Source organism: Cryptomeria japonica, chromosome 11 (assembly GCF_030272615.1).
Source record: "Cryptomeria japonica chromosome 11, Sugi_1.0, whole genome shotgun sequence".
Taxonomy (NCBI): Eukaryota; Viridiplantae; Streptophyta; class Pinopsida; order Cupressales; family Cupressaceae; genus Cryptomeria; species Cryptomeria japonica.
Genome location: NC_081415.1, coordinates 48,915,529 through 48,940,071, shown reverse-complemented (window position 1 = coordinate 48,940,071; position 24,543 = coordinate 48,915,529). Strand labels below are relative to the sequence as shown.

The following is a 24,543-nucleotide window of genomic DNA, read 5'->3' as shown; positions in this document are numbered from 1 at the left end:
TTTATATCAAAATAAGTGTATGCTAGGTTTATAACCCCGATATACACCTTCATGTAATTTTGTTCCCTTGGTGTATTTCGGGGATATAAATCTGATATACACTTATTTTAATTTTTTTCTTTATATTAGTGAAAATCAAACTTATAACTCTGATATGCACCTGCTGATGAATTTACACTTATATTAAGTGTAAATGGGACTTAGAAGACCAATTTACACCTAATTCACACACTTGCAAATTGGCAGTTTTCAGCCAATTTGTGATTGATTGATGACTTTATCCTATCAAATGAGTTTCCTATGGAGGCTAATCATCTCAAATAATGATCTTTTCATATTTTAGTGCATTTATTGCAAATGATGGAGCCCACATCTAGTAAGAGATCAATGAAGTCCAAGAAGCAAGAAATTCATTCAATTTGTCCTCCTTCATCTGTATCATCCAATATTGAAAATATCAAGGATATAGAAATTGGCCATGTGGATCTTGATGAATTCTTGAAAGGAGTTAAAAAACCACTAGTATCTTATAGAATGGAGACCACCATCAACAATGGAATTCATGTGGTGGTGGCTTTTCCTATGTCAGCTTAGAATCCAGAATTTGTGTTGGCTCTTTCCAATAGGTATGACCCTACCAGTAGATTAGTGAAGGATGCAAATGGAAAGAAAACACTCATCAAGTTCAATGAGGACTTATTTGACACAATTTTCAAGTGTCCACCTATAGAGAAATATGCCAATATTGACATAAAATCAGTTGTGACCTATTTTAATAACAATTCAGATAAGTGTAGGAAGAATATCAATGAAAATTGGTTAAATAATCCTAGACCTATATTTTCAAGGTGGCCAAAGACTCTTCCTCGTAGTAATTTCATTAAAGAGGTGAACGATCTCATTACTCCTTTTAGTAGGATAAAAGGACTTCCAACTTTGAATACTTACCACAAGTGGATGTATCACCACATTCACATTATCAGGTAGAACAAAAAGAAGATTTACTAGGGAAAGAAAATTGCAGATGCTTTGTGTGAGTAGTTGAACAAGGTGCCCACCACCTTAAAATTCTATATGACTTCCTATCTTGTCTATGCAACCACCTCAATGAGGCATTTTTCAAGTTTATCTAACATTGGTGATAGGAGTCAAGTTCCTGTACACAAGTACTTGATTCAGTTGACTCTCAAGGAGAGTTTGCACCATTTCAGGAGGGTCAATGATGCCTTCTTTTCTCATTATATGTTCTTATTTGATAAGGATATTCAGAACAAGAGGGTATCAAATGTGGCTTGGAAGGTGGTGATTGATTATGGTTGTATTTTCCTGCAAATCCCCATATTTACATATACTAGGTTTGGGTGCTTTGATGGAGAACCCTTCATGCTCCCAAGGTATTCATCGAATAAGATCATTCTTATCGAGATAGCTCACCAAATGATATAAATCCATGAGCATCAATCTAGGGATCATAAGATAGGTCTCAAGTTCACCATTACCATAAGGAGATACTCCATCAATTCTATCTACAAGGACCATGCCATGGATGAGGATATGAGAAGAATACCCATGAGATTGTTCAAAGCAAGGAAATATTTTGACTATAGGGACATGAAGAACAAAATCAAGATGATTAACACTCATTTTCACTAGATTAAAGATGTATGGATTGATTGTAGAATAGAAGAGGACATCCAGAGACTTAACTACTACTGTCTGACAGTGGAACACATTGAGAATTTTGATCTTGTTGATGTTCCTAAGGATCTTGAATCTAGGATGGAGACATCCTAGATCCTATATATGAAAAGAAAAAAGTTGTTGGGTCATCTTTGCCTCTTATTCAATGGTCCCAAAAGGAGAATAATTCAATAAGGGCTAGGTTATAGAGAATTCTTGATAATACCAATGTTTGGTTGAATCTGCATGGTGTTCAACTAAAGCCTTTCGAAACTGAATCATTTGAATAAGACGGTGCATGGTCTAAGGGAAGGATTTCTAAATTGAGGACCAAGAACAAACATGATTCTATGGCTCCTAAAGCTTCAAAATTCAAATTCAGTATCGAAAAGGGTAAGATCCAAGGTGAGTCTTCAACTCAAGAGACTCAAGTCCATGATGAAGTTGAAGGAGAATAGAATGAACAACTACTAGAATAGAATGAACCAAAGAGTGAGCACGAACAAGAGGAAGAAGAATTTGATGAGGAGGGATTTTCTGAAATCTCAAGTACTTCCCAGTCTCAAGAGACGCATGAAGCTATTCGTCCTACATCATGTGATATCACAAGAACTACTTTAGTCTCTGTTACTGATGCTATTCCTTTAGGTTCCACTATGTCTTTTTCAGGGTCAGTGCAAGAAGCTGAGTCCACTTTTTGGCCAAAAAGTGGAAGTGTTTTCTCTGATTTTCTGATTTTGTCTCATTTGAGCTTACATTTTGAAACACTTAGAGATTGAATCTTGGAAAAATTTGCAAGAAGTTGAGTCCACTTTTTGGCCAAAAAGTGGAAGAAGTGTTTTCTCTGATTTTCTGATTTTGTCTCATTTGAGCTTAAATTTTGAAACACTTAGAGATTGAATCTTGGAAAAATTCAGTAATATAAAAGATATCCCGCTGAGTTTAATTTCCAAATATGTAATTTATGTTAATACCCACATAACAAAAAATAACTTTTGGAATGGAGTTCTAAAAAACTATGTTTTAAAAATGCTTGTTTCAGGACCATACCATGCATGTGTACGACCCACACTTTTTGATACAATTAAAATTATTTTCTCAAACCGTTTTGGGAAATGGTTTGTAACACACTGAAGATTGATGAGCATATTTTTCTGTATTTTTTTAAAAATATTTTATTTTTAATTAATTTTTTAATGACCGTAATTATCTTTTTAAAAAATTGACATGTACGGCTCACATAATTTGACGTAAACTTAACATTTTTTTAATTTTTTTTTTTAAAATAGAAAATAATTTTGTGTAGATTGATGACATATAAATTTTTTTTCAAAATTCATTAAAATAAAATGTTATTAAATTAATAAAATTAGTTAATATTTCAAGTTTATGGACCTGATTTAGTATAAATTAAATGAAAAATAGTTAAAACAATCAATTTTTAAATAAATTTACTTATTTAGAATCTAGACAATATAATCTGAAATGGGTTTTAATTTCGTATAAAAATTCTCTAATTACAGGGACGTAAACTATTTCAGAAGTTCATATTTGTGCTTTCATTCATGTAGATTTGAATTTGCAGGTCCATGTCTTAGGTGTCATTAAAAGAACAAGTATACAAAATAACAATTCCTCCTCTAAAAATAGACTTGGATAAAGTGCATTATGTTGATTATTTCATTAAAAGAATTGTTTTGGGCAAACAAACACATGAGGGTGCAGTTGAAGGTGCTCAAACTTCTTTCCAACATCTTGTGGTGATGTTCAATGAAGAGAAAGTTAAGAAAGATAACTTGAAGAAACAAGTTGATCAACTCATAGAGGTCCTGATTAAGGTTACCAAATCATTAGAGGTATTCGAGCCAATCACTTCTTCAGTGGATGAGTGAATAGTTAGCAAGCTGAACTGTTTAATTCTCATGGGAGAATAGTCGGTGAATGGATGGATAGACTATTGAGCCAGGGAACTCATCTCTTGTGTTCAATAGTTACTCTTGTAAATAACTTGGAGGAGGTAAAAAGTAAAATTGATAAAACTTTGAATTTGTTTTCTAATGAATTGGAAGCACATGAGAAGGACTTCGGCTCTTGGTTGAAGTTAGAAGATTTCCAATTGGATGTTCTAGCTGACAACGGGGTGATCCCTTCAAGGGATATGTACATTGAGCAAAGAGAAATATTGGAACACCAAATGAATACAATAGAGATTCTTATCAAATATTTGAGGAAAGTATAGAAAGAATGTAATGACAAAGGGAAATACATCATTGAGAAGATATCATCTCTTCCTTGCACTTTCCTCGATGAGAACCCGAAGCCCCTTTATGAGGATGTTATTGTCACATAATTCAATCTGCTAATTGGTTAGGAAGTTGACAAGAAAGTTTTCTCATTATCCTCTATTGCTAAGTTGATATATATCTAAGTAAATTTGAATGATGTAGCCTCAATTCTTAAGAAGCACAATAAATGCTACTTGAGTCTCAGAGATTCTATAACTTGGGTCAAGGTCATCACAAGTCACACTAAAGGACTTGATGAGGAACAGATGAAAACAGTTCTACAAAAGTTCAAGGAATTCATGAAGAAAGATCAAAATGGAGTGTTTGGTGACACTTAGTAATTTTTATATTAGATGCATTTTTGAATAAGACTTTGACACCTCAAGTGTCATTTTGTATTTAGTTTTTGCACTTAGGAAATACATGAGTCCAAAGTCAATTAGGACTCTTATTTGAATTAGTCATAGATTTTCTCAACGCACCTCTCTTATATATATGAGGTTGCTTAATGTAATTTCTATCTATAATCTTTAATCTATATGCCAAAACTCTACCTAATTGAAGATAAAAAGTGAATCTTTGTGTTCCTATTGTGATTTTACAAACTTGATGAAATAAGAAGAAAGCTTTGGCATCTAGACTTTGTGTTAGATTCATTTGTGGATTATGGTGAGAGTTTTTTTAATGTTATTTTCATTATAAATTCTTATTTTACTCAAGTAAAGGTGTGTTGAGAGAATATTGTTAAAGTGTAGAGACAATTGTTAATTTGTGAACTTTGTGTCATATCTTGACACTTGTTATTAGTATTAGGAATTGGTGATTGTGATATCATTTTGAATACTTTGTGATTCATATTGGTATTTTCAAGTCAAATTTAGCCAAGAAATATATTAAGATTACACATTGAAGACTTTGTGCTAAGTTATTGTGTCATCTTGAAAAAGGAAATCATAAGTTGAAGGATTTGAGCTTCATATTATCATTTCAGAAAAATATTATCAAAAGTGGAATTAAGAATCAATTTAAAGACTTTGTGCTTTACTTTGATTTTCTAAATTAACACATTGGGTTACAGAAGTAATTGTAAAAGTTTGATAGGACAACAGTGAGTTTTAAGACTTTGAACTTATGCACTTTTTCTCATCTTGGATAAGCAATAAAGGACTTTGCGTTTTTATAGAAATTTGCTTCTTTTCTTATCTATATTCTATCATTCTTGCATTCTAAGTTAATTTTATAAAAATAAAATTGTAAGAATTATTATTGCTCTATATTATAAATTCTTTCCTAAAAAGAAGAAAATAACAACATCTATCTTAAAAAAAGAGAGGATAGTATGATGTACCACCCATATTAGATTAGGAGTTGAAACTTGTATCTTATTTTATAAAGATAGAGTAGGGAATCATAGAGGGAGCCTTTCCTAGGAGATATTTAATCTTACGTTGTTGTGGTTGCAACCACAATTTTGTAAACTCTTCTAGTTTGCAAAATTTTCAACCAACAAGTGGAAAAAGAGTGGTGTAGTCACATCAAGAGTAAGTCCTCAAAGAGAACAATCTGGACCGTGCAACAAGAGTTGTTAGAGTAAAGTAATTATTTAACTTTACTCTCCTCTTAAGATTTCTCTTTATGCATACATTAGTCATTTAATAATTAATATTTAATTATTAAATGCTCTCACCTTAGGGTTAGGTTTTCCTTTCGGTGTTGATCTCCTTTATAAGGATTGATCTCTTGTATTATTGTCATATTCTTGATTCATTTTTCTCTGATAATAAATCTTTTCACTTTGTCAGAGCCAAAACCCTTGTATTTGTTCTCTCTCTTTCTCTGTGACAGGTTTCTTGCATGCAGGTTTCTTTGGGTTCTGTGGATTTGTATTTCTCAAATCCTACATGGTATCAGAGCTAGATCTGCTGCAGCTTGTTCAGACTTTTGAAAGATTTTGAGATCTAGGTTTTGGTTGCATCAGATCTGTGTTTGTCTTCTATTTTTTATTTTGGAATAGGGGGGTCTTTTTTTTTCGGTGCACTTTGAGCCCAAATGGACCTCACCGTTGAGCTTGTAGCACCCAAAAACCCCTATTTTCATATAAAATTCATCCGATTTGGAAACAGTTGCTCCAGAAGGCAAAAAAAATTTATGCCCCAAGGCCGTACGGCCCCAGGGCACGCAGCACAAGGCAGAAAAATTAAAAAAAAATTTAAAAAATCACAAAAAGCGCAGTTTTTTTAAAAAAATCAAAGGCACCGCCGTTTCAAAAGGGCGCCACCAGTCTCAGGCCCGCGCCGCCGGTGCGCAGCCCGGCGGCCACCATCGCCGGCGGTAACCACTGGCTGCGGCCAGGCAACCACCGCCGCGCCGCCAGCGAAACCCGCCGCCCCAGGGCCTCCTGCTCTCCGCCGGAACTCAGCTGCACCGCCCCTATGCCGCCACTGCGCCGCCAGCCCCCTGCGCCAGCTCCTGGTCACCCAGAGGACCAGTGGCCTATTTTTTTTAGCCCTTGAGGGCTCTAAGGGCCCATCTAAGCCCTTTTTGGAGCTGTTTTACAAAATCGAGCATAACTCGGGCGTCCGATCTCCGTTTTTTGAAAACGAATAGGCATTGGAAAGCTAACTCCGAGCCCATTCTAATGGTGTAGGAATTTTTTCAAATTTCTTCAGTTTGATTGCATTTTTTTGCAGTCAAAGTCTGATGAGCCTTTTTGCACTCCAAGGGGCATAACTTGCTCGTTTTTTGCTCCATTTTTCGAAAGCGAATAGGCGTCAGAAAGGTGGTTCTGTGATCTTTCCAGATCTACAGTCTATTTCATCAGTAAATTCTTCAGGTGCTCAAAATTTTGTCTCAACCCGTTATTGCTTTCTATCATTTTCCGGCTTTCAGCTTGTACTGGGGATTAGTTTTTTGCATTGTGAGGGGGTGTTTTTTTCTTGCTTTCTGTTATTTACATCAGAAAATGAGAATCTACAAACACCATAACAAAACAATCAAACCCCTTCTGCATCTTCTGTCTAATTCTGAAAGACCACTTAATAATAATTCAAAAAAATTCAGAGCAGTTGAGGCACAGTTCATAGGATGGCAGACAGACCTATTGACTCTCTCACACCGCATAATTACCACACTTGGAAGGGTCGCATGATGACTCTTCTCCAGTCACGAGGGTTATGGTCCTGTTTGGATGAGGTTCAACCTCAGTTGACACGTCCTTTTGAGGTTATGCAACACAGGAACAATATGGATTAGGCTATGGGATTGATGGCTTTACACATTTCTGACAGTCTCCAGTTTCATCTTGAGGGTTGTCTCACTCCTCGAGCCATTTGGACCAAGTTTGAAGGACTTTTTGGTACTGTCAACGAGTTCAAAGCTTTGCAGCTTGAGGCAGAGTTCACTTCCTTGGTACCTAATTCGTTTCCCTCTATTGAGGACTTTCTGATGAAGTTCAAACAACAAAGATCTATCTTGCAGGGTTGTGGTAAGACTAAGACTGATACAGAGTGCATTTTCCTGATCCTCTCCAAGCTTCGGGGTCCATTTCAGATCTTCTCTTCGACCTTCTATTCCACCATGGATGCCTTGGGTGCTCGACATGTCATGCCTTCTTTTGAGGTCTTTTGTGATCGTCTGACTCGTGAGCAAGCTAAGCTTAAGCAGTTGGATTCACTTTCAGGTTCATAGAACCAAGCATTGGTAGCCCAGTCCTCCAAAGGAAAACAGAAGCAGAAACCAAAGCCTAAGAAAGATTCAGAGGCTAGTGAGAATCCCTCCAAGCCACCACCTAAGTTTGATTCAAAACCACAGTCCAATTCTAAACAGGGCAAATCTTCAAAGTATGGTGAGTCTTCCTCCAAGACTAAGAAGAAATCAAGTGATCCTTGCAATTTTTGTGGCAAGGAAGGACATCTCGTTTGCAGGTGTTGGAAACATTTAGAGGCTTTGGAGGAAGCCATGCAATAGCATAATATCAGTGCACCACAGCCTCCTTCACAGCCCACAGGGAAAGGTCATGCTCTTTCTACACGAGCATTGTCCTACGCATCCACTTGGATTCTAGATTCTGGTGCCTCTCACAATATGACACACACAGAGGATTTGGTCACCACTTTTGCCCCTACAGGCACTAGACATATTGCAGTTGGTGACTCAGCACAACTTTCCATTCAGGGTTCTGGTACTGTTTCATTGGATGGTGGTTGTCTTCAGGATGTGCTTTTGGTTCCTGACATTTCGACAAACCTTCTATCCGTTTATCAGATTTTCCACTCTGGCTTTGGTAAGACAGTTGAATTCTCCCCTCATGATGTGGTTATTCGAGATCTTCATGATCCTGACTTGGATGTGGTTATTCGAGATCTTCACGATCCTGACTTGGTTGGTAAGACAGTTTAATGTGCAGGGACTTTCGAAACTCATAAAAGCTTAAATATTCCCCATCTACAAACTCTCACACCACCGTACACCATCCTCCAAAGACTGTCATGGTCAGAATAGCACTTCTGAAAATTGGAAACAATTTCACCATAATTATGCCATCAAGGTGGAATCCTTCAAATTAACAAATCAAGTCCCTCTAATGAACTCTACCTTTTTCATGAGACATCTAAATACCATGTATAAATCCACCAGAATTCCCACTTCCCTTCTTGACATTTGGAGGTCCTTAGCAAAGATCATGCCTTTGGCATTCGCCAACACGGTAAGGAAATGAAAACACCCTCAATAGACAACTAGTAAATAAAATACGAGCAAGGGAATGAAAAGTAGAATAATAATATTAAGCACACAAAATAAACTAAATACAAAAGATGCAAACATTCATAAAGAATAGTAGAATTTATCTACAATACATCTTTAGTAAAAATTCTACCTACTCGTTACATCTAACTTTACATTCTTGAATTCAAATATTAGTTTTCTATGACTAAATACAACTAGATAATACAATCTTAACCTTAATTTCTATAAGTATTCAGTAATTTAATACTTGTTTTTCTTTAACTTTATATATATATATATATATATATATATATATATATATATATATATATATATTACATGTGCTTTTATCATTGTTGTCTTAGTATTCTCTTTATTATTGTTCAACCATTTTTTACATCTTATCTATTTAAAAGGAATAGTTTTTTATAATCATCAATATAATAATTAAACATTCTAATTTGATTAATTGACATTTAGTTGTTGTTATTCAACAGATTGTAAGTTTAACTAGGTCTTTAGAATCTGTTACCTTTTCTCATATTTAAGAGAGTGGAATAGAGTAGCAGATTGCTTGATCCACTGAGCACCTAATCGAATGTAGGATCAAACTATTAAATAAAGGGGAGATTTGCCTTTGGATTTATCTCATATGTTAGAGCAATTAGTTGTGGAGGAGAGGAATGCAAAATCCAGCGTTCAGCATTCTTTGTTGGGCTATTGGCCATTCTCAATTTGTAAGAAAGGGGACATTTGCCTTTGGATTTATCTCATATGCTAGAGCAATTAGTTGTGGAGGATAGGAATGCAAAATCCAGTGTTCTTTGTTGGACTATTGGCCATTCTCAATTTGTAAGAAAGGGGACATTTGCCTTTGGATTTATCTCATATGCTAGAGCAATTAGTTGTGGAGGACGGGAATGCAAAATCCAGTGTTCTTTGTTGGGCTATTGGCCATTCTCAATTTGTAACTCTTATTTGTGTTTAAATTCTTTTTACCCCTTTTAAAAAGATAATAATAATAAATTATTAAAATGTTATGATTCAAATAGTACAAATCCTTGATTGTACATTTAACTCACATTAAAATTTACAACCCAAAGTTTAGAACTTCATACTCAATAATTTGCCAACATTGCAAATTCAAAAAAAATTATGAACAATTAAACTAAAGACATAGAATAAGGTACAAAAATTATCTTAAATTCAAAAAAAAAATCATTATAAAATTGAAATCCACAACGAAATATAGAATAAAATATAAAAGTTTCTAAAGCTGAAAATGGACCTTAAAACTACATTATATGAAGAAAACCTACTCTCAATCAATACTTCTTAATGGTAAAAATTTTATCCACAACAATAGCAATAAGGATGAAATAGTGGCAATGGTAAAATAAAAGCTATTAGTTGATTATATGAATTTTCATAGTAATAATACTTCAAAAGAACAAAATGTATCTATTTAAAAAACTATTGATATAATGTCGAATTATTTTATTTACTTTGAAGTTATATTATTTAAAAACTATCTAAGTAAGATTTTATGAAGATGTTTTTTTTATAGGGGGTCCTCCTTCTTGAAATCCTACTTCACTATCTATGCTTCGTTAGTATATGTAGTAAAGGTGTTGGCCTTCATGACAATTTTGTGCTATTGATATCTTATGTTAGATTTCATTCATGGGGTAGGAAATTGGTTGGGTTTTCTTCTACTGGTCTGAGATGTACCTTCTCATGTCTCCTTGCTTTATGTGATGGTTACTTCCCTATATGGCTATAGGGGGGATGTTGTCCTGCCTTATGGCAGCATTCCTATTGTAGTCATATTTGGTAGTTTCTTCGCACAAAGTCCGGAGGTAGGAGGGGTATCTTTGGTTTGGATGGTGGATTTTTCTTTCTTGGTTGAGTGGTTGTCTTTGGTTATCTTGGTTGGCGGGCTGTTTTGAATTTCTTTTGTAAGTTTGGGATCTCTTTGGCTTATGGCAACCATTACATATTAATCAGTACTTGTACGGCAGGGGTACTTGCATAATATCTGTTTGATCCTTTGTTTTCGGTAATCTTTTTTTGTTGCGACTGGTTGCTGGTTGCCTTCTCATCAAGCTTTCGTACCTTAATCACTTGTTTTTTCCTCTTCACTTCATTTGGCATCATGATCTATCGGTGATCCAGGTAGTTGTTCTAATGATTGGGGATATTATGCTATTCGTTGGCTTTATCATTGTGTGATCATCTTCATATTAGCAAGTTTCTTTCATGATGCGATAATTATGACATTGTGTTCATGTTCTCAGTTATATTGATTGTTGGTGGGAACTTATAGCTATCATTCGATCTTTGTCTTGTTTTTCACTCTAACATAATGTTCTGTTTTCTATGGAGAATTCTTGCCAAATTCGGTGGATGGTGGCTTTTTCTGAGGAATTGAAAAGAGCAGTTAATGTGGATCTCTTATTCTTGGTTCTCTCATGGCTCTGAGTTTTGTTTTCTTCAGAGCTTTGGTTTCTTGTGGTGTTTAGACAGGCTGGATTTTGGGGTGATGGCTCTGATTTTTGGTGGACATTCTTGACTTCATCTTCAGATGCTCCCTGTTAGACTGCTTCTTACAACTTCCTTTATATCTAATGCGGATGGCAATGTATTGCAATGTATCTGGGGGGTTTTGGTATGCCTATGGGCTTTTTGTAATGGGTAGTTAGGCTTATGTTTTCTTAAGCAATATTGAAGGGTTTTCTTACTGGTTCTTTCCCTTCAGTGCTCTTTGAACCAGACACATGTAAAAATATATATAATCAATATAAGTTTAGTGGTCTCATCCACTTTTATCAAAAAAAAAAAAAAAGATTTTATATTTTACTTATAATGTTTACATTATTCTATTCCAAGATTTTTTTATTTAATCACATCAATAGATATTATATATTTAGAAACGACATCTATTTAAGGAAGTGAATATAAAGAAAAATATCATATAGTTTTAATATTCTATAATAGATGTTGTCTATTCATACCTATCGTTCTAATTTTTGTTCAATTGTTTAGTCTCCACATGCATACATTCATAATTATATGCTTTTCATTTTCATGGTGGATTTTAAAGTGACACAAATCAATCTTATCACTTTTATATGTGATATTTTCTTGCTTTTAAAATGAATCAACTTAACATTTTGACTATTATATGTGATATTCTTGTATTGGGTTTTCCTAAAAAAAAATAGAGCTGGGCTGTTATATTTTGTAGAAATATTTTAAAGTTGAACCTCAGATGCAGCAATTTGAGCCCACTTGCAGTATTTATAGTTCACAGAGGATTTAGGAAACAGAGGTTGAAGCAATGGACATAACATTTTCTACGATGCAAGTTATTCTGGTAGGAGCCGTGACAATTTTTCTTGTGACAACAATTCTAGTAAAATACCTTGGAAATTATAGGAGCCGTCTCCCTCCAGGCCCCAGAGCTATTCCTGTAATTGGTCACCTTCATCTTCTCATAGATAAAACCAGGCCAATTCACCAGATTCTAAATTCACTCTCACTGCTCTATGGGCCTATTATGCAACTCAAATTTGGTAGCAGCCCTGTTCTAGTGATAAATTCTTCAGATTTAGCCAAAGAATGTTTTACAGTAAATGATAAGGCTTTTGCTTCTAGACCTCGGCCTGCACATGGCCAGCATTTGGGCTACAATTATTATAATCTGGGTTGGGCTCCTTATGGCCCCTACTGGAGAAATGCTAGAAAAATCTGTGTACGCAAGCTTCTGTCCTCCAAAAGAATCCAATCATTTAGACCCAAGAGGATGAAAGAGATTTGAAAGGCAGTATATTCTATGTTTCAACAGTCACAACTGCAGAGTATTGTGAACATGAGAAATGTTTTATACCAATTGACTTTTAAAACCCTGATGGCTATGATCATAGATGACAGGTATTTTGGCGAAGAATTGGGGATTCTAGCAGATTTGTTTACCCATCTGATTGAAGAGACTCTTATACTTAAAGGAGTAACTTGTATTGGGGATTATATACCCTGGTTGAAGTGGCTTGATTTGCAGGGGTACGAAAAGGCTATGAAGGAGGTACAGGGAAAGTTAGATTTGTATATGCGGAGAATTCTGGACAAGCACAGGGAGAAAGGATTAAAAGAGGAGGGAGTGATGGAAGACTTTATTGATGTGCTAATCTCACAGGCAAAGGAGAATGGTGACGCAATTCCTGATAAAGATGCATTTATTAAGGCAACTGCTTTAGTAAGTTGTTTTGACTTTGCTGGTTTTGGTATTTTTGGTTTATAAATTCTTGTTTAAATAATGGAGAATCAGATACTATACCACTAAAAAGTGTTGAGATTCTAAGAACTAGATTACGTCCATAGTTTCTAGGAATGGTGAGGATATGGGGTTCTTCTCATAGTGTGTTGGTTGAGTGGTGGAGTTGTTTATGTGAACACCAAGCTTCAAATCCTTGTTGGGTCATTGTGATCACAGGCTTGTGCCTTCACTGATCCAATGTGTTTGAGCCTATTTAATGTTTATACCTCTAGATCAAAAGTGTATTACTATTGGTCTTTTAAAGACGGCATATGCTTTTGAGTATCAGAATGATCTTTGTCCTTATGTTAAAAATAGATCAACAAGGAAACCATTTAGAAAGCCAAAAGTTAAAAATAGATCAACAAGAAAACCATTTGGAAAGCCAAAAGTGTATTATTATATGTCCTTTAAAAGCGGCATATACTTTTGAGTAGCAGAAATGATCTTTTACCATTTAGAAATAGTAATGCAAAAGTTAACTGAAAACAGACAATTAGAAAGAGAGAAGAAAAGCTCCAAACTCCATAGACATGGTATAATATGTATAAATATTTGTCCGTTAAAGATGGCATATACTTTTGAGTATCAGAAATGATCATTGTCCTTATGTTAAAAATAGATCAACAAGAAAACCATTTAGAAATAATAACACTAAAATTAAATACGGTTGAATAAATAAGAAAAACACTAAGAGAATTAACACACAAACAAGAAACACAATAGTAAAAATCACAAACCTTTAAAGACATTGTAATCAATACTCACAAAATCATTAAAATGTCTACTCATATTTCATATAGGACAACTGAAGGATTGAAGGGGATGAAAAATAATAGAAAACAGACATAAGATTTATTCATTAAAATAAAACATTACATCAATTTGACTGAGCTTTTGCTCTAATAACTTTCAGATTTGATTAGATTCTTGAGATTTTAAAACTTCATACAAACTCAGACTCATAGCTTCATACAGACAACTCCTTGCTACTAACAGCTCTGTGGAGGTGGACTCTGTAAAGGGTGAATACAATGCACAGATGCATACAATATATATAGCAATCTAAGAACATACAATGGAGATAAAGACAACATAAAATGATATATTTCTATAACCCATTAAGCATGTGGAACTAGCTGATGTGACAGTGAACAGGTTGGAGGAATTACTGAAAAATCCATTCCCATCTATGGCAAGATCTACTTTTAATGTTAGTCTTTAATGCCGCAGATTGAGAGCAGATATGAAGGCTACTGGAAATAACAGAAATAGCTGGCAAAGTAGTTGGGATTAAATTTCCCAAAACAATTCTAATTGTATCAACCTTGATGTCATTCCAATTAAAAGCTAGTCTAACCAAGATAAAAAACTCCTATGCCTCAGAACAACCGTCCTGAACCCTCACATCCTAGACAAAATAGAAAATCCTTGTTATAGGAGAAAAGAGTCTAAACTTACACTTTGGCAGCTAATGCAAACAAACTTGAACTATGTTTTACTTTTTCTCCCATTGGCTTGTGATTTGCATGCAGATTGCTGAGGAGGACTAATGCAATTTCTTGTATCCCTGAAATGACTGAGAATGCTCCAAGGGAAACGAATAAGATATGTTAAGGATGTGCATGAGGAAATGGAAGCTTGCTAAACATGATTAGGATCTTCAAAAATAATATAAATGCATAGTCAGGATGTATCAATGAAGGTGATGAGAAAGAGGAAGGCAGCTTGATACACCCAAGAAATGAGAGCAATGAAGAGTTGGGTAATGTTAATGATGTGATAAAAAAGAGCTAAGGAAAGGGCCCAGAAGTAATTCCCATATTAAGGGCAGGTGCCTGTCTTATTTGGATTCTTTCCTGCACATTAACTTCTTACAATAAATAGACTTGCTAAATTGGAGAAGGCATCAAAGGATAACTTGTCTCTAGTCTTGCACAAGGCCATCCCTTAGATCAAGGTATAAATGCCCTCACCTACATCAATCTAACCTTTCTAAGCCCTCCCTTGGATCAAGACATAAATTTCCTGAAGGGCCTTGAGTTCCTCCATCTATCAGTCTAGTGCTTAGAAGTGAAGGATATGAGAATGATAGCATCTATAAAACCATATGATTTATTATGACATCTTTGCCAATAAAAATATTTGAATGTTCCAATTATTATAAGTGATTGAATTTCTGCACTTGTTTTTTATCTCTTCTTCTTGTTGCCTTGTAGGTTATGATAGGTGCAGGATCTGATACATCTTCAGTTGCACTAGAGTGGGCACTGTCAATGTTATTGCAACATCCCAAAGTAATGAATAAGGCGCAAGAGGAGCTTGATTCTAAAATTGGACGAAACAGATTGGTGGAGGAATCAGATATACACCAGTTAAAATACTTGCAAGCAATAGTTAAAGAGACTTTGCGTCTTCATCCATCGGCACCTTTGCTTGTGCCACACAAATCTATTGAGGATTGTATACTGGGAGGTTATCATATTCCTGCAGGAACATTGCTGATGGTAAATGCATGGGCAATTCATAGGGACCCAAAAGAATGGAATAAGCCATTAGAGTTTATACCAGAGCGTTTTATGGAGAAGGAAATAAAGATAGATAACATACTGAGAGGGAATGATTTTGAGATGATTCCTTTTGGGGCAGGGAGAAGAGGATGTCCAGGGGCTTCTTTGGCAATGTGTATGATGCAAACAACTTTGGCAAGGTTGTTGCAGAGCTTTGATTGGTTTGTTCCAGATGGAAGAGTGATTGACATGAATGAAGGGATTGGTTTGAGAGTGCCAAGGGCAATTCCTTTGGAAGTTAACATCAAGCCTCGTCTTTCCCATCATCTATACCAGCAAGAAATCTAGTTATAGATCATTGATCTCCTCTGTTTTTTGCTTTACGTTTTGAATGCAGAATAAATATCATGTTCATAGGATTGGGAGCACAAATAATCGAAGAGCTTCAGCTTAATGCTAAGGACAAATGAAATCCTTCCATGTTTTAGATCAAAAATATTTTCAAAGGAAGAAAACATATTTATTATAGTACTAAGAATATCATGATAATCAATATACACATATTTGGGATTTTATATAAAAACATATTCAAATGTTAGAGAATTTAATTTTAGAAAACCATTATAAAAGTTTTAGAAGTATTCATTATTTTATTTTGTATTTATGTTTTGTATTTTTTTTTGGTAGTTGTCAACAATATATAAACATTCATCTTATAATAATATAAACTGTTTTTTTAAATATACAATTTAATTATTTATTATTATATTTTTCAATAGATTATTTATCTTGGTATTCAATTCAGGTATGAAAAGTTGCCACCTTTTACATGTTGCCCTGTTAGAGACACACAAATCGAATTTGTACACAAGCTGCATGTAAATGTTGGTGACTATTAGTATAAGACTTCGGAAGTAGATTTTGTAGAATAAAATAATGATGACAACAGCCTTCCTTCAAATGAACTAGGGCAAACTCTCTCTGTCTTATGATGACGAAAACTTCAATAGCAACGACAGTAACTTTGTAATGCGATGGGATTCACAAGCAATCAATAAAACAACACCACACAAAAATTTCATTATCTACCTAGAAACCAAAAAAACAAACTAAACCAGTCGAATCGAATGAACCTTTGATCTCTGCATTGTTTGTAATATGTGAAGATTACAAATATTGATATGTACATACTGTTCCTTTCCTCTGCAATCACTTCCTCTTTTTGATCGGTTCTCCTTAATTCACTCTCAAGAAAAAGTAGGACCTCAGAGACTATGCATCAAACATTACAATAATGAAGGCAGGAAATCATTAAATAAATCATAAATCAAATTCCCAAATGTTGTTTATTTATGTAGTACAAAAATAGATGAAATGATTAGGAAACCCAAACTTAGTTTCAATCATTCTTTGCAGATTGAACATATTTTGAACATCCACTTCAATTTTTTTCTCACCTTTCTCGTATTTTGCGGTTCCCCAGCCAACTATTCTATCACTTTCCAAAACCGTCCCTCCTTGTCTTCCATGTCTTCCATGTCAACTATCCCAACTGAACTATCCATTGAACTGTGCAACCGGTAACTAATTACTACAGAGTAGCTAATTGAAGGAGAGGTATTTTATTCCCAAAAACTTTGGGTAAATGTCAACTATGTGACTAAGAAGTAGAAATCTTTCGACTCCTTCCCCTAGCCAACCAAAACTTAACATAGGACACAAACAAAAATGAAAACTTTGAGTCGATGCCCCTACATCAAATTTCATGACACCTTTGGTCCATGAGTAATGTCTAATTAACGATTAGCTTCATGGATCAATACTACCTTGTTGGTTAGATGCCAAAGTCAGAAAATCTTAAATTTGCTTGTGTCTTTTTGTCCAGGATTGGACATTGGGCCACCACCTTTCATCTTCTCATTTTCTCTAATATAACCCCTAAGCCCACTCCACTCATCCTATTGTCCGCTTTCTATTTCACCTAAGTCTTCGAAACTTTGGGGATTATGAGTTCAATATGGCATTTTCCTTCCTTAAGAGAAATGTTACCTTGCATCCCTGATCCCCTTTCCCTTCTTCCTGAAATCAGGGATTGGAGGTTAGGTTTAACCCTTCCTTCAACCATCTAATGCATTAACATTAATGTTCCACCAACACTCTCAACTACCTCATTTCAGAATGTGGAACTATAGGGGTGCATTCAATGCATTTTGCCGAAGGCTATCAAGTGGATGTCAAGTCCATGCTCATTTATTGTTGCTTGATGGCCTCCATGCTAGATCTCCATGCTCTACCCATAGATTTTAAGGGAGATTTACTTCTAGATGCACATTTCTTCGTGAGATCCTTTTGTTTGGCATGATGAAAGCTCTCAATACGTCCCTTCAGATTCATTTAGCCACCTTCATGTCTTATCTCACTAACATTCATTGAACACGCAATATTGATATGAAATCTAAGGTTTTATCCCTCTTCACAATGTTTTCTTTCTTTAGTTTGATAAAAAGTAAGCACACCTTGAAATTTTATTTAAGATAAGAACTTAAAATAAAACACAAAATTAATAAGCAACCAAAATTATAGAACTAATTTCCATACATTTAACTTTCTGAAGTGAATAGTTAAACTTAATTTCAAATGTTATCTATTTAGATCTAATTCTCCCTTATATTCACAATTCAGCTGACATAAATCCTTACGTTTTATACAATTAAATCTAATTCTCCCTTATATTCACAATTCAGCTGACATAAATCCTTACGTTTTATACAATTAAATCTAATTCTCCCTTATATTCACAATTCAGCTGACTCAACGGCATATTGCCCATGAAAGCGGAAGAAGATAACCCTCAAGCGGAGTAGGCAGGCAGGGGTGGTGCTAGCAGGGGTCGTTGCGGGTCTAGGCGTGGCTGTGGCAGGGGCCGCCCTCCGTGCAGAGGCCGTGGGAGTGCGAGGAATGTGAACCTGCAATCTGAAGCTGACAATGAAATTGCAAGCTAGGTTTCTTTGAGTTTTGTATAAGTTTTTGTTTGAGACTTGAGCTATAAATTATGGCTTATCAAGTATATTTTTTGTTTTTAGGGCAGTAAAGCATCTGCCATTCAGACTTATACTTTTTCAAGTTAAAGTTTTAAGACTTCATGCTAATCTCGGAAGGACATATATGTCTTCCATGATCTTTATAAATCTTGTTAAAAAACCTACTATCTGCTAGCCTTGTTAGCTCTGTTAACCTTTTGCATAATCAATATAATGCTGACTCTATCTTTACCGATAAAAAAAAAAATTATTCTTATATTTTATTGTTGGGATCGCTACATTCATTCATCTCAATGGGAATCTTGCCTACCTAATTATTTAGGTAGTTTCATTCTGAGTCACTTTCACTGGTTTGTCCATTTTCTACTTTAGATTTGACAGGCATTTGGGCGGTGTTTCAGTCAAGTAGCTCAACTTAATCTTTTTACTATTCGATGTGATGTTTTTGGAGATTATTCATATTTTTCCGTCCTCATTCATTGAGGCCATTACTGTCATACATTTGACAAGGCGAACTTAGATAATAGGACAAGCTAGGGAGGTGATCCAAAAAAAATCTGCGCAGACTGTTAGAGATGTTGCAGCCCTTCATTTCCTATCGTCTTTTAGGTGTTGTTTTCCTCTATATTTATTGTCTTTTGGGTGTTGTTTTCCTCTATTATTCATGCGTCCACCCATGTTAGTTTGCAATTATTTTCATATGTTCGATTCCTTCTGTAAATAAGCAGAATTTGATAGTGGATTGCGTAATATGAACGCTGGGTAACTATTGTGGTCAAGAAAAAACTGCACAGCGTTCTCTTTCAAATGTCCTCAACTTTTTTATTGTTGACTGCTGCAACCATCTTCTTATCGTTCTTCAGCTTTTGTTTTCATTCTTCTTATTCTGTCAGTTTGAAATCACAACTGTTTAAAGACGCACACATTTCCCATTGGATAGGATTTATACTCTACGATGTATATTCATATGCCATTAATCAACATTGATATGCAGGTCATTAAAATAAAATTTAAATGTCTAAAACTGTTAAAAATAAGTCACATTTGGATCAACAATGGGCAGGTTATAGAAGGGTGGATACTTTAGATGGTAGAGCACTCCAACAGCAAATCGAAAGTGCTAAGTTTGAGTCCTAACTGGTTCATATGAGTTGCAGTTCAACATGGAGTATCAAAGTCAAGATAGGAACCCGAAGCACCTAGAGTATAGCTTCAAGGGGATGTTGGAAATAAGTCACATCTAGACCAATGATATGCTGACCATGGGGGGGTTGGTAGCTAAGTTGGTAGAGCATTGCAGCAAATGGAAGGTCCTAAGTTTGAGTCCTAGCTATGCCAATGAATTGAATCTATTGAGAATGCATTCGAACATTTAGTCAAATATGTTTGTCCATTAAATTGAAGCTATTGAGCATGCATTGAACATGTGTGCCTTCAATAGTTAAATCCATGTAAAATTTAGGTCTTTCTTGTTCTTCTCCATAAGTTTTCTCTTACAACTATGGGTTCTCAAACTAGGACTTTAAATTTCCGTGTCTTTTATGATAGTAGCTTTACGTTCACCATTTTCTTTCTTTTCTATAGAATATAGCCTTCATCTTCTTAAATTCATGTTCTATGTTATCCAACCTATTTTTCTTATCTTTCTAATTTGTTCTTGCACTTTGCTCCAAATAAAAAGTCATTAAATTTAATTTGTTGCTAATACCCCATAATTTATGAGCATTTATAAGGTTTACCAAAGTTGTAAGAGTGTTCGGTCAACCTTTGAAGAAGTAGCACCTCCCAAAGTCTCCCTGTTGACTATTGCATAAAGGGGTTCTTTCAAGTAGGGGATAAGAGCCCATGAAGGAGGGATACAATAATTAATATAAGATTCACATAATCATATGTATTTATCTCTTAAAAACCTTGGATTAAACTGTTAGGGAAGTTCAATGGATTTTTGAATTGTTATTCAAGAATTTGGAGGGTTTAAATGACTCTAGGCTTACAAAAGAAGAAAATGGGGAGTTAATGGTAAGGTTGAAATATGCCTCACTACCACAACAATAATCCTCCCTATTGAGAGTTATTGAAGAATTTTGCGATTCCAAACTCTTAATAGAAAAAAGGATTAAAATGAGGCATTAGCAAACTCACATGATTTTCAAACAATGAAATAAGAGTTCTATGTAAGGGTATGATCGCTTGACCTTTTCTTCAATATATTATGAAATTTTATTAAGGTTAAAGAAAATTAAAATTAAAATTTATTATTTTACCACAATTGAAATCATTTACAAGAGCAAAGTGATAGGAAAAATACAAAGTGAACCTATCTAGGTGATCCCACAATAGTGGGTTACACTTTCACCCACAAATGAAAAAAATAAAGTTGACAATTTTTTTTTTAACAAGAACCTCCATACTAACATATGTGTTTGAACAAAGGCTCTTTTTTACCTTCATATGAACAAGAAGCCTTCATTTGAATGGGGGGGTTCGAACGAAGGTTCCTATGGAGGGGACCTTCATTCAAACCCCCCTTGGCACTTATCTTTTAAAATTAAAAGGGATTCATTCAAATAGATCAGTTTAGAACAGACCCCCCTTAGGGGGTTCTAACGAACCCCCTAATTTTATCTCTGTCCCTCTTTTTGCAACTTTCTACAATTTTTTGGCCTTTGAAAATCACACTAAAGGTTCAAATGAAATCAACTTGACAAACCAAATTGTGGAATGATAGTCATCAAAACAAGCTTTCCAACAACAAAAATTTTAATATATTTTGATTTATTATGAATTCATTTTTTAGTTCTACTAAACATAGATTTTTAACAAAACACCAAATTCTTTGTTCTACACAAGAGAAAAAATAGTAGACTACCGAAAAGATAAAAAAATGAAAAATATCTATGCAATTTGTATTGATGTTCTTGATCCAACAAAAAAAATTGAATTTCGATGTATACAAAAAAGGTTATTGTAATTTTATTTTTTTCAATAAAAGTGGATTATTCCACTAAACTTTTTTATTAATATTTTTTATTGTTTACACAGGATTCAAAGAGCATACTAGAGGAAAGAACCCTAGGAAGAAAACCTCTGGTCACAGCTCATAAAATAGACCTATAGTATCTAGTAGATCAATTTATACACCCCACCCAAAACCACATACAAAATGCGGTCACAACACATATAATATCAGTTTTGCATAGAGCCCATTTGACATTTTGCCAAAAAAACCCATCGGATAATTTTCAAATGTAGACTCCATAGCTGCTATCAATGGAAGAAGACAAAATTTTCCAAAGCCCTGTGCCGAAACCCATGAGCCAAAAACATTCCTGCCAAAAAAGAAAGTATCAAAATACCTTTGGAAAAACACTATTATATCAAATACCATGACCTCGAACTCTTCTCTAGACAACGAACATGAATACTTGAAATGAAAGGGGAAAGCGTGAATAATTATCATCATAAAATTTTACATCGATGTTACTCAAGAAAATCATATGACTATTGCTGCAAACCTTCCCATACCCTAGAAGGAATCTCCTCAAAACCCACCTCTCACTGATTAGCATTGCTATCAATGGCTAAATTTGCCAAATAATTTGCAATCTTATTAACTTCTCTGTAACAATGGGATACCAAGAAAGATTCAAACAATTCTAATTTTTGTAAAATGGGATCAAGTATATACTGCAAATTCTAACAATTTGATTTCTTTTTCATAACACATTGAATAATCACCATAGAATCACCTTCAGTTATTAAGTCCTTAATTCCCAAAGAGATTGCCATATCCAATCCAAAAGACAAAGCATGAAATTCCGCATAATTGTTAGTTTTAAAACCAATAGCATGACACTTAGCTCGAATAAAATTTGCATTGTGATCATAAATTACCATGCCTACCCCAGCAGGCCCAGGGTTACCACGAGAGGCCCCATCAAAATTCAGTTTAAAGTGCCCTTGCAGAGGAGGTTTCCATAAAAAAAAAAAAAAAGGTTATTGTAATTGGTTTGAATTCAAAACTTAATTTAAAAAAAAAATCAATAAGATATTATGAAACCATATGTGTACATTAGATATCGTAGTTACAAATCCAAACTCAAAAAAAATTGATTTTTATCCTTCATAAAAAAAGAAAAGCTATGTGGTTTATAGTACACATCACAATTTAAAAATGGTGTTTACTATTAAAAACTACTTCTCAAAGGATATGGAAAAAGAAACGCAATTTGATTCAAAAAAATAGATTAAAAAAGAAATCTATAGACAAAATGTCACAAATCATTATTTTGCATCATCTTCAAATCCCTTGTGGTTTAGGAGTTATAAGAGTCAAAAAGTGAAGATTTAGTTCAAAATGCTCATTTCAGTGTCCATTTTTACCAAAAAGTGTAAATCACTATTGTGAGATCACCCAACTTCCAAAGTTACGTATTACATAATATAGAGGGAAACTATCATTCCAAAGAGGCTTAAGGAGGTTTCTAGAAAAAATTGAACACAACTTTTGAATCCCTTCACTAGCATTAAGGAATGTGATAATAACTACATATTCTACACACTTTACTATTATCTTAGATTCTATCATAGTCACTTGATTCAATTTTATGTCTTCCCCCTATTCTTCCATGTTTCATATTTCTTATGTCGCACCCTATCTCCTTTCTCAACTTATCCGCTAAGCACCTTCAACTATGTCATATTAATCTTCTCAAACCCTCAAACATATTTATAATCCTCCATACTTTACTATTATCTTTGATTTTATTATAGTCACTTGGTTCAATTTTGTGTCTTCCTTCTTTCTTTCATATGTATATATTTTATAGCCCACCTAATCTTCTACCCCAATTCATCCACCAAACTAATCCAATATTATCAAGTTACAATTAATATGGAGAGTAATGAATGTTCTCAAACCCCAAAACACATCTAGAATCTTCCACGCTTCAATATTATTTTTGATTTTATTATAGTTACTTGGTTCGATTTTGTACCGTGCCCCCACTTTTCCACGTTTCATATTGTTTATATGTCACCCAACATTCTTTCCCAACTCCTCCACCTAACAACTCCATTATATTGCTACAATTAATGAGGAAAATAAATATTCTCAAACCCTAAAACATCCCTTGCAGGATAACTTTCTTACTTCGAGAAGGCATCAAGAGAATGCATACACATCATGGAGGTGAATCTTTTATCACAATAAATTATATTTCGATGTTCTTGTAACAAGTGTATTTAAATATAGACTATTTATCTAATACTACTTACCCCGGTCTCCCTCTCTCAATAAAAAAGATAGACTCTTCTACTTGTAATGAGATAATTGAAAAAATATTTAGAAAAATAATTGGTAGGTTGGAAAGTAAAGTTGTTAATCATTCTTAATTTGTGTCTGTAGAGCATACACACCTATTACCTATCCCTTTTTAAAATCCTTGCATTTCATTTAAAAAGGAGAGAGAATTTTGAAAAGAAGTTTCTTTGGATAGACACTATGGACAAAAGAATGTTAGCCATGGTTAGCTAGATCTAGGTCTACCAAACCAAAAGATATGGAGGGTTTGAATTAAAAAAGGTAATACTTGTTAATAAACACTTCTCTACCAAATAACAAGTGATTAAATGGCAAAAGGATTAGTGGAAAATTCTAAATGTAAAAGTTTCTTTGTTCATAAACACTATGAACAAAAGAATGTTGGCCATGGTAAGCTATAACTAGGTTTACCAAACCAAAAGATATGGAGGGTTTGGATTAAAAAAGATAATACTTGTTAATAAACACCTCTCTACCAAATAACAAGTGATTAAATGGGAAAAGGACTAGTGTAGAATTCTAAATGTAAAATGCCTTGAAGAAAGATATTTTTTGACTAGTAACTTTATTTCTAGAGAACCCAATTTATGGAATATCCTTATCAAATATAGAAGGCTCATTCTCAAAGGAGATAAATGGAATCTTGGGAGTGGTAACTCTATCA

General features: G+C 34.4%; 1 protein-coding gene across 1 annotated transcript; it reads left to right on the top strand.

The window, feature by feature from the left end:
- Window positions 1–11,909: 11,909 nt before the first annotated feature.
- Window positions 11,910–15,863, top strand: LOC131076804 (xanthotoxin 5-hydroxylase CYP82C4-like). The gene is made up of 3 exons (XM_059214356.1): window positions 11,910–12,480; window positions 12,514–12,945; window positions 15,225–15,863. The coding sequence occupies exons 1-3, from the start codon at window positions 12,031–12,033 to the stop codon at window positions 15,861–15,863; spliced, it is 1,521 nt and encodes a 506-aa protein (XP_059070339.1). The 5' UTR covers window positions 11,910–12,030.
- The last annotated feature ends 8,680 nt before the right edge of the window (window positions 15,864–24,543 follow it).

Excerpts from the sequence above, each read along its gene's own strand:
- LOC131076804 (XM_059214356.1), top strand. The coding sequence starts at position 12,031 with ATGGACATAACATTTTCTACGATGCAAGTTATTCTGGTAGGAGCCGTG. Across the intron at positions 12,481-12,513 it reads CCTCCAAAAGAATCCAATCA|GCAGTATATTCTATGTTTCA; the intron begins TTTAGACCCAAG and ends GAGATTTGAAAG. Across the intron at positions 12,946-15,224 it reads TTATTAAGGCAACTGCTTTA|GTTATGATAGGTGCAGGATC; the intron begins GTAAGTTGTTTT and ends GTTGCCTTGTAG.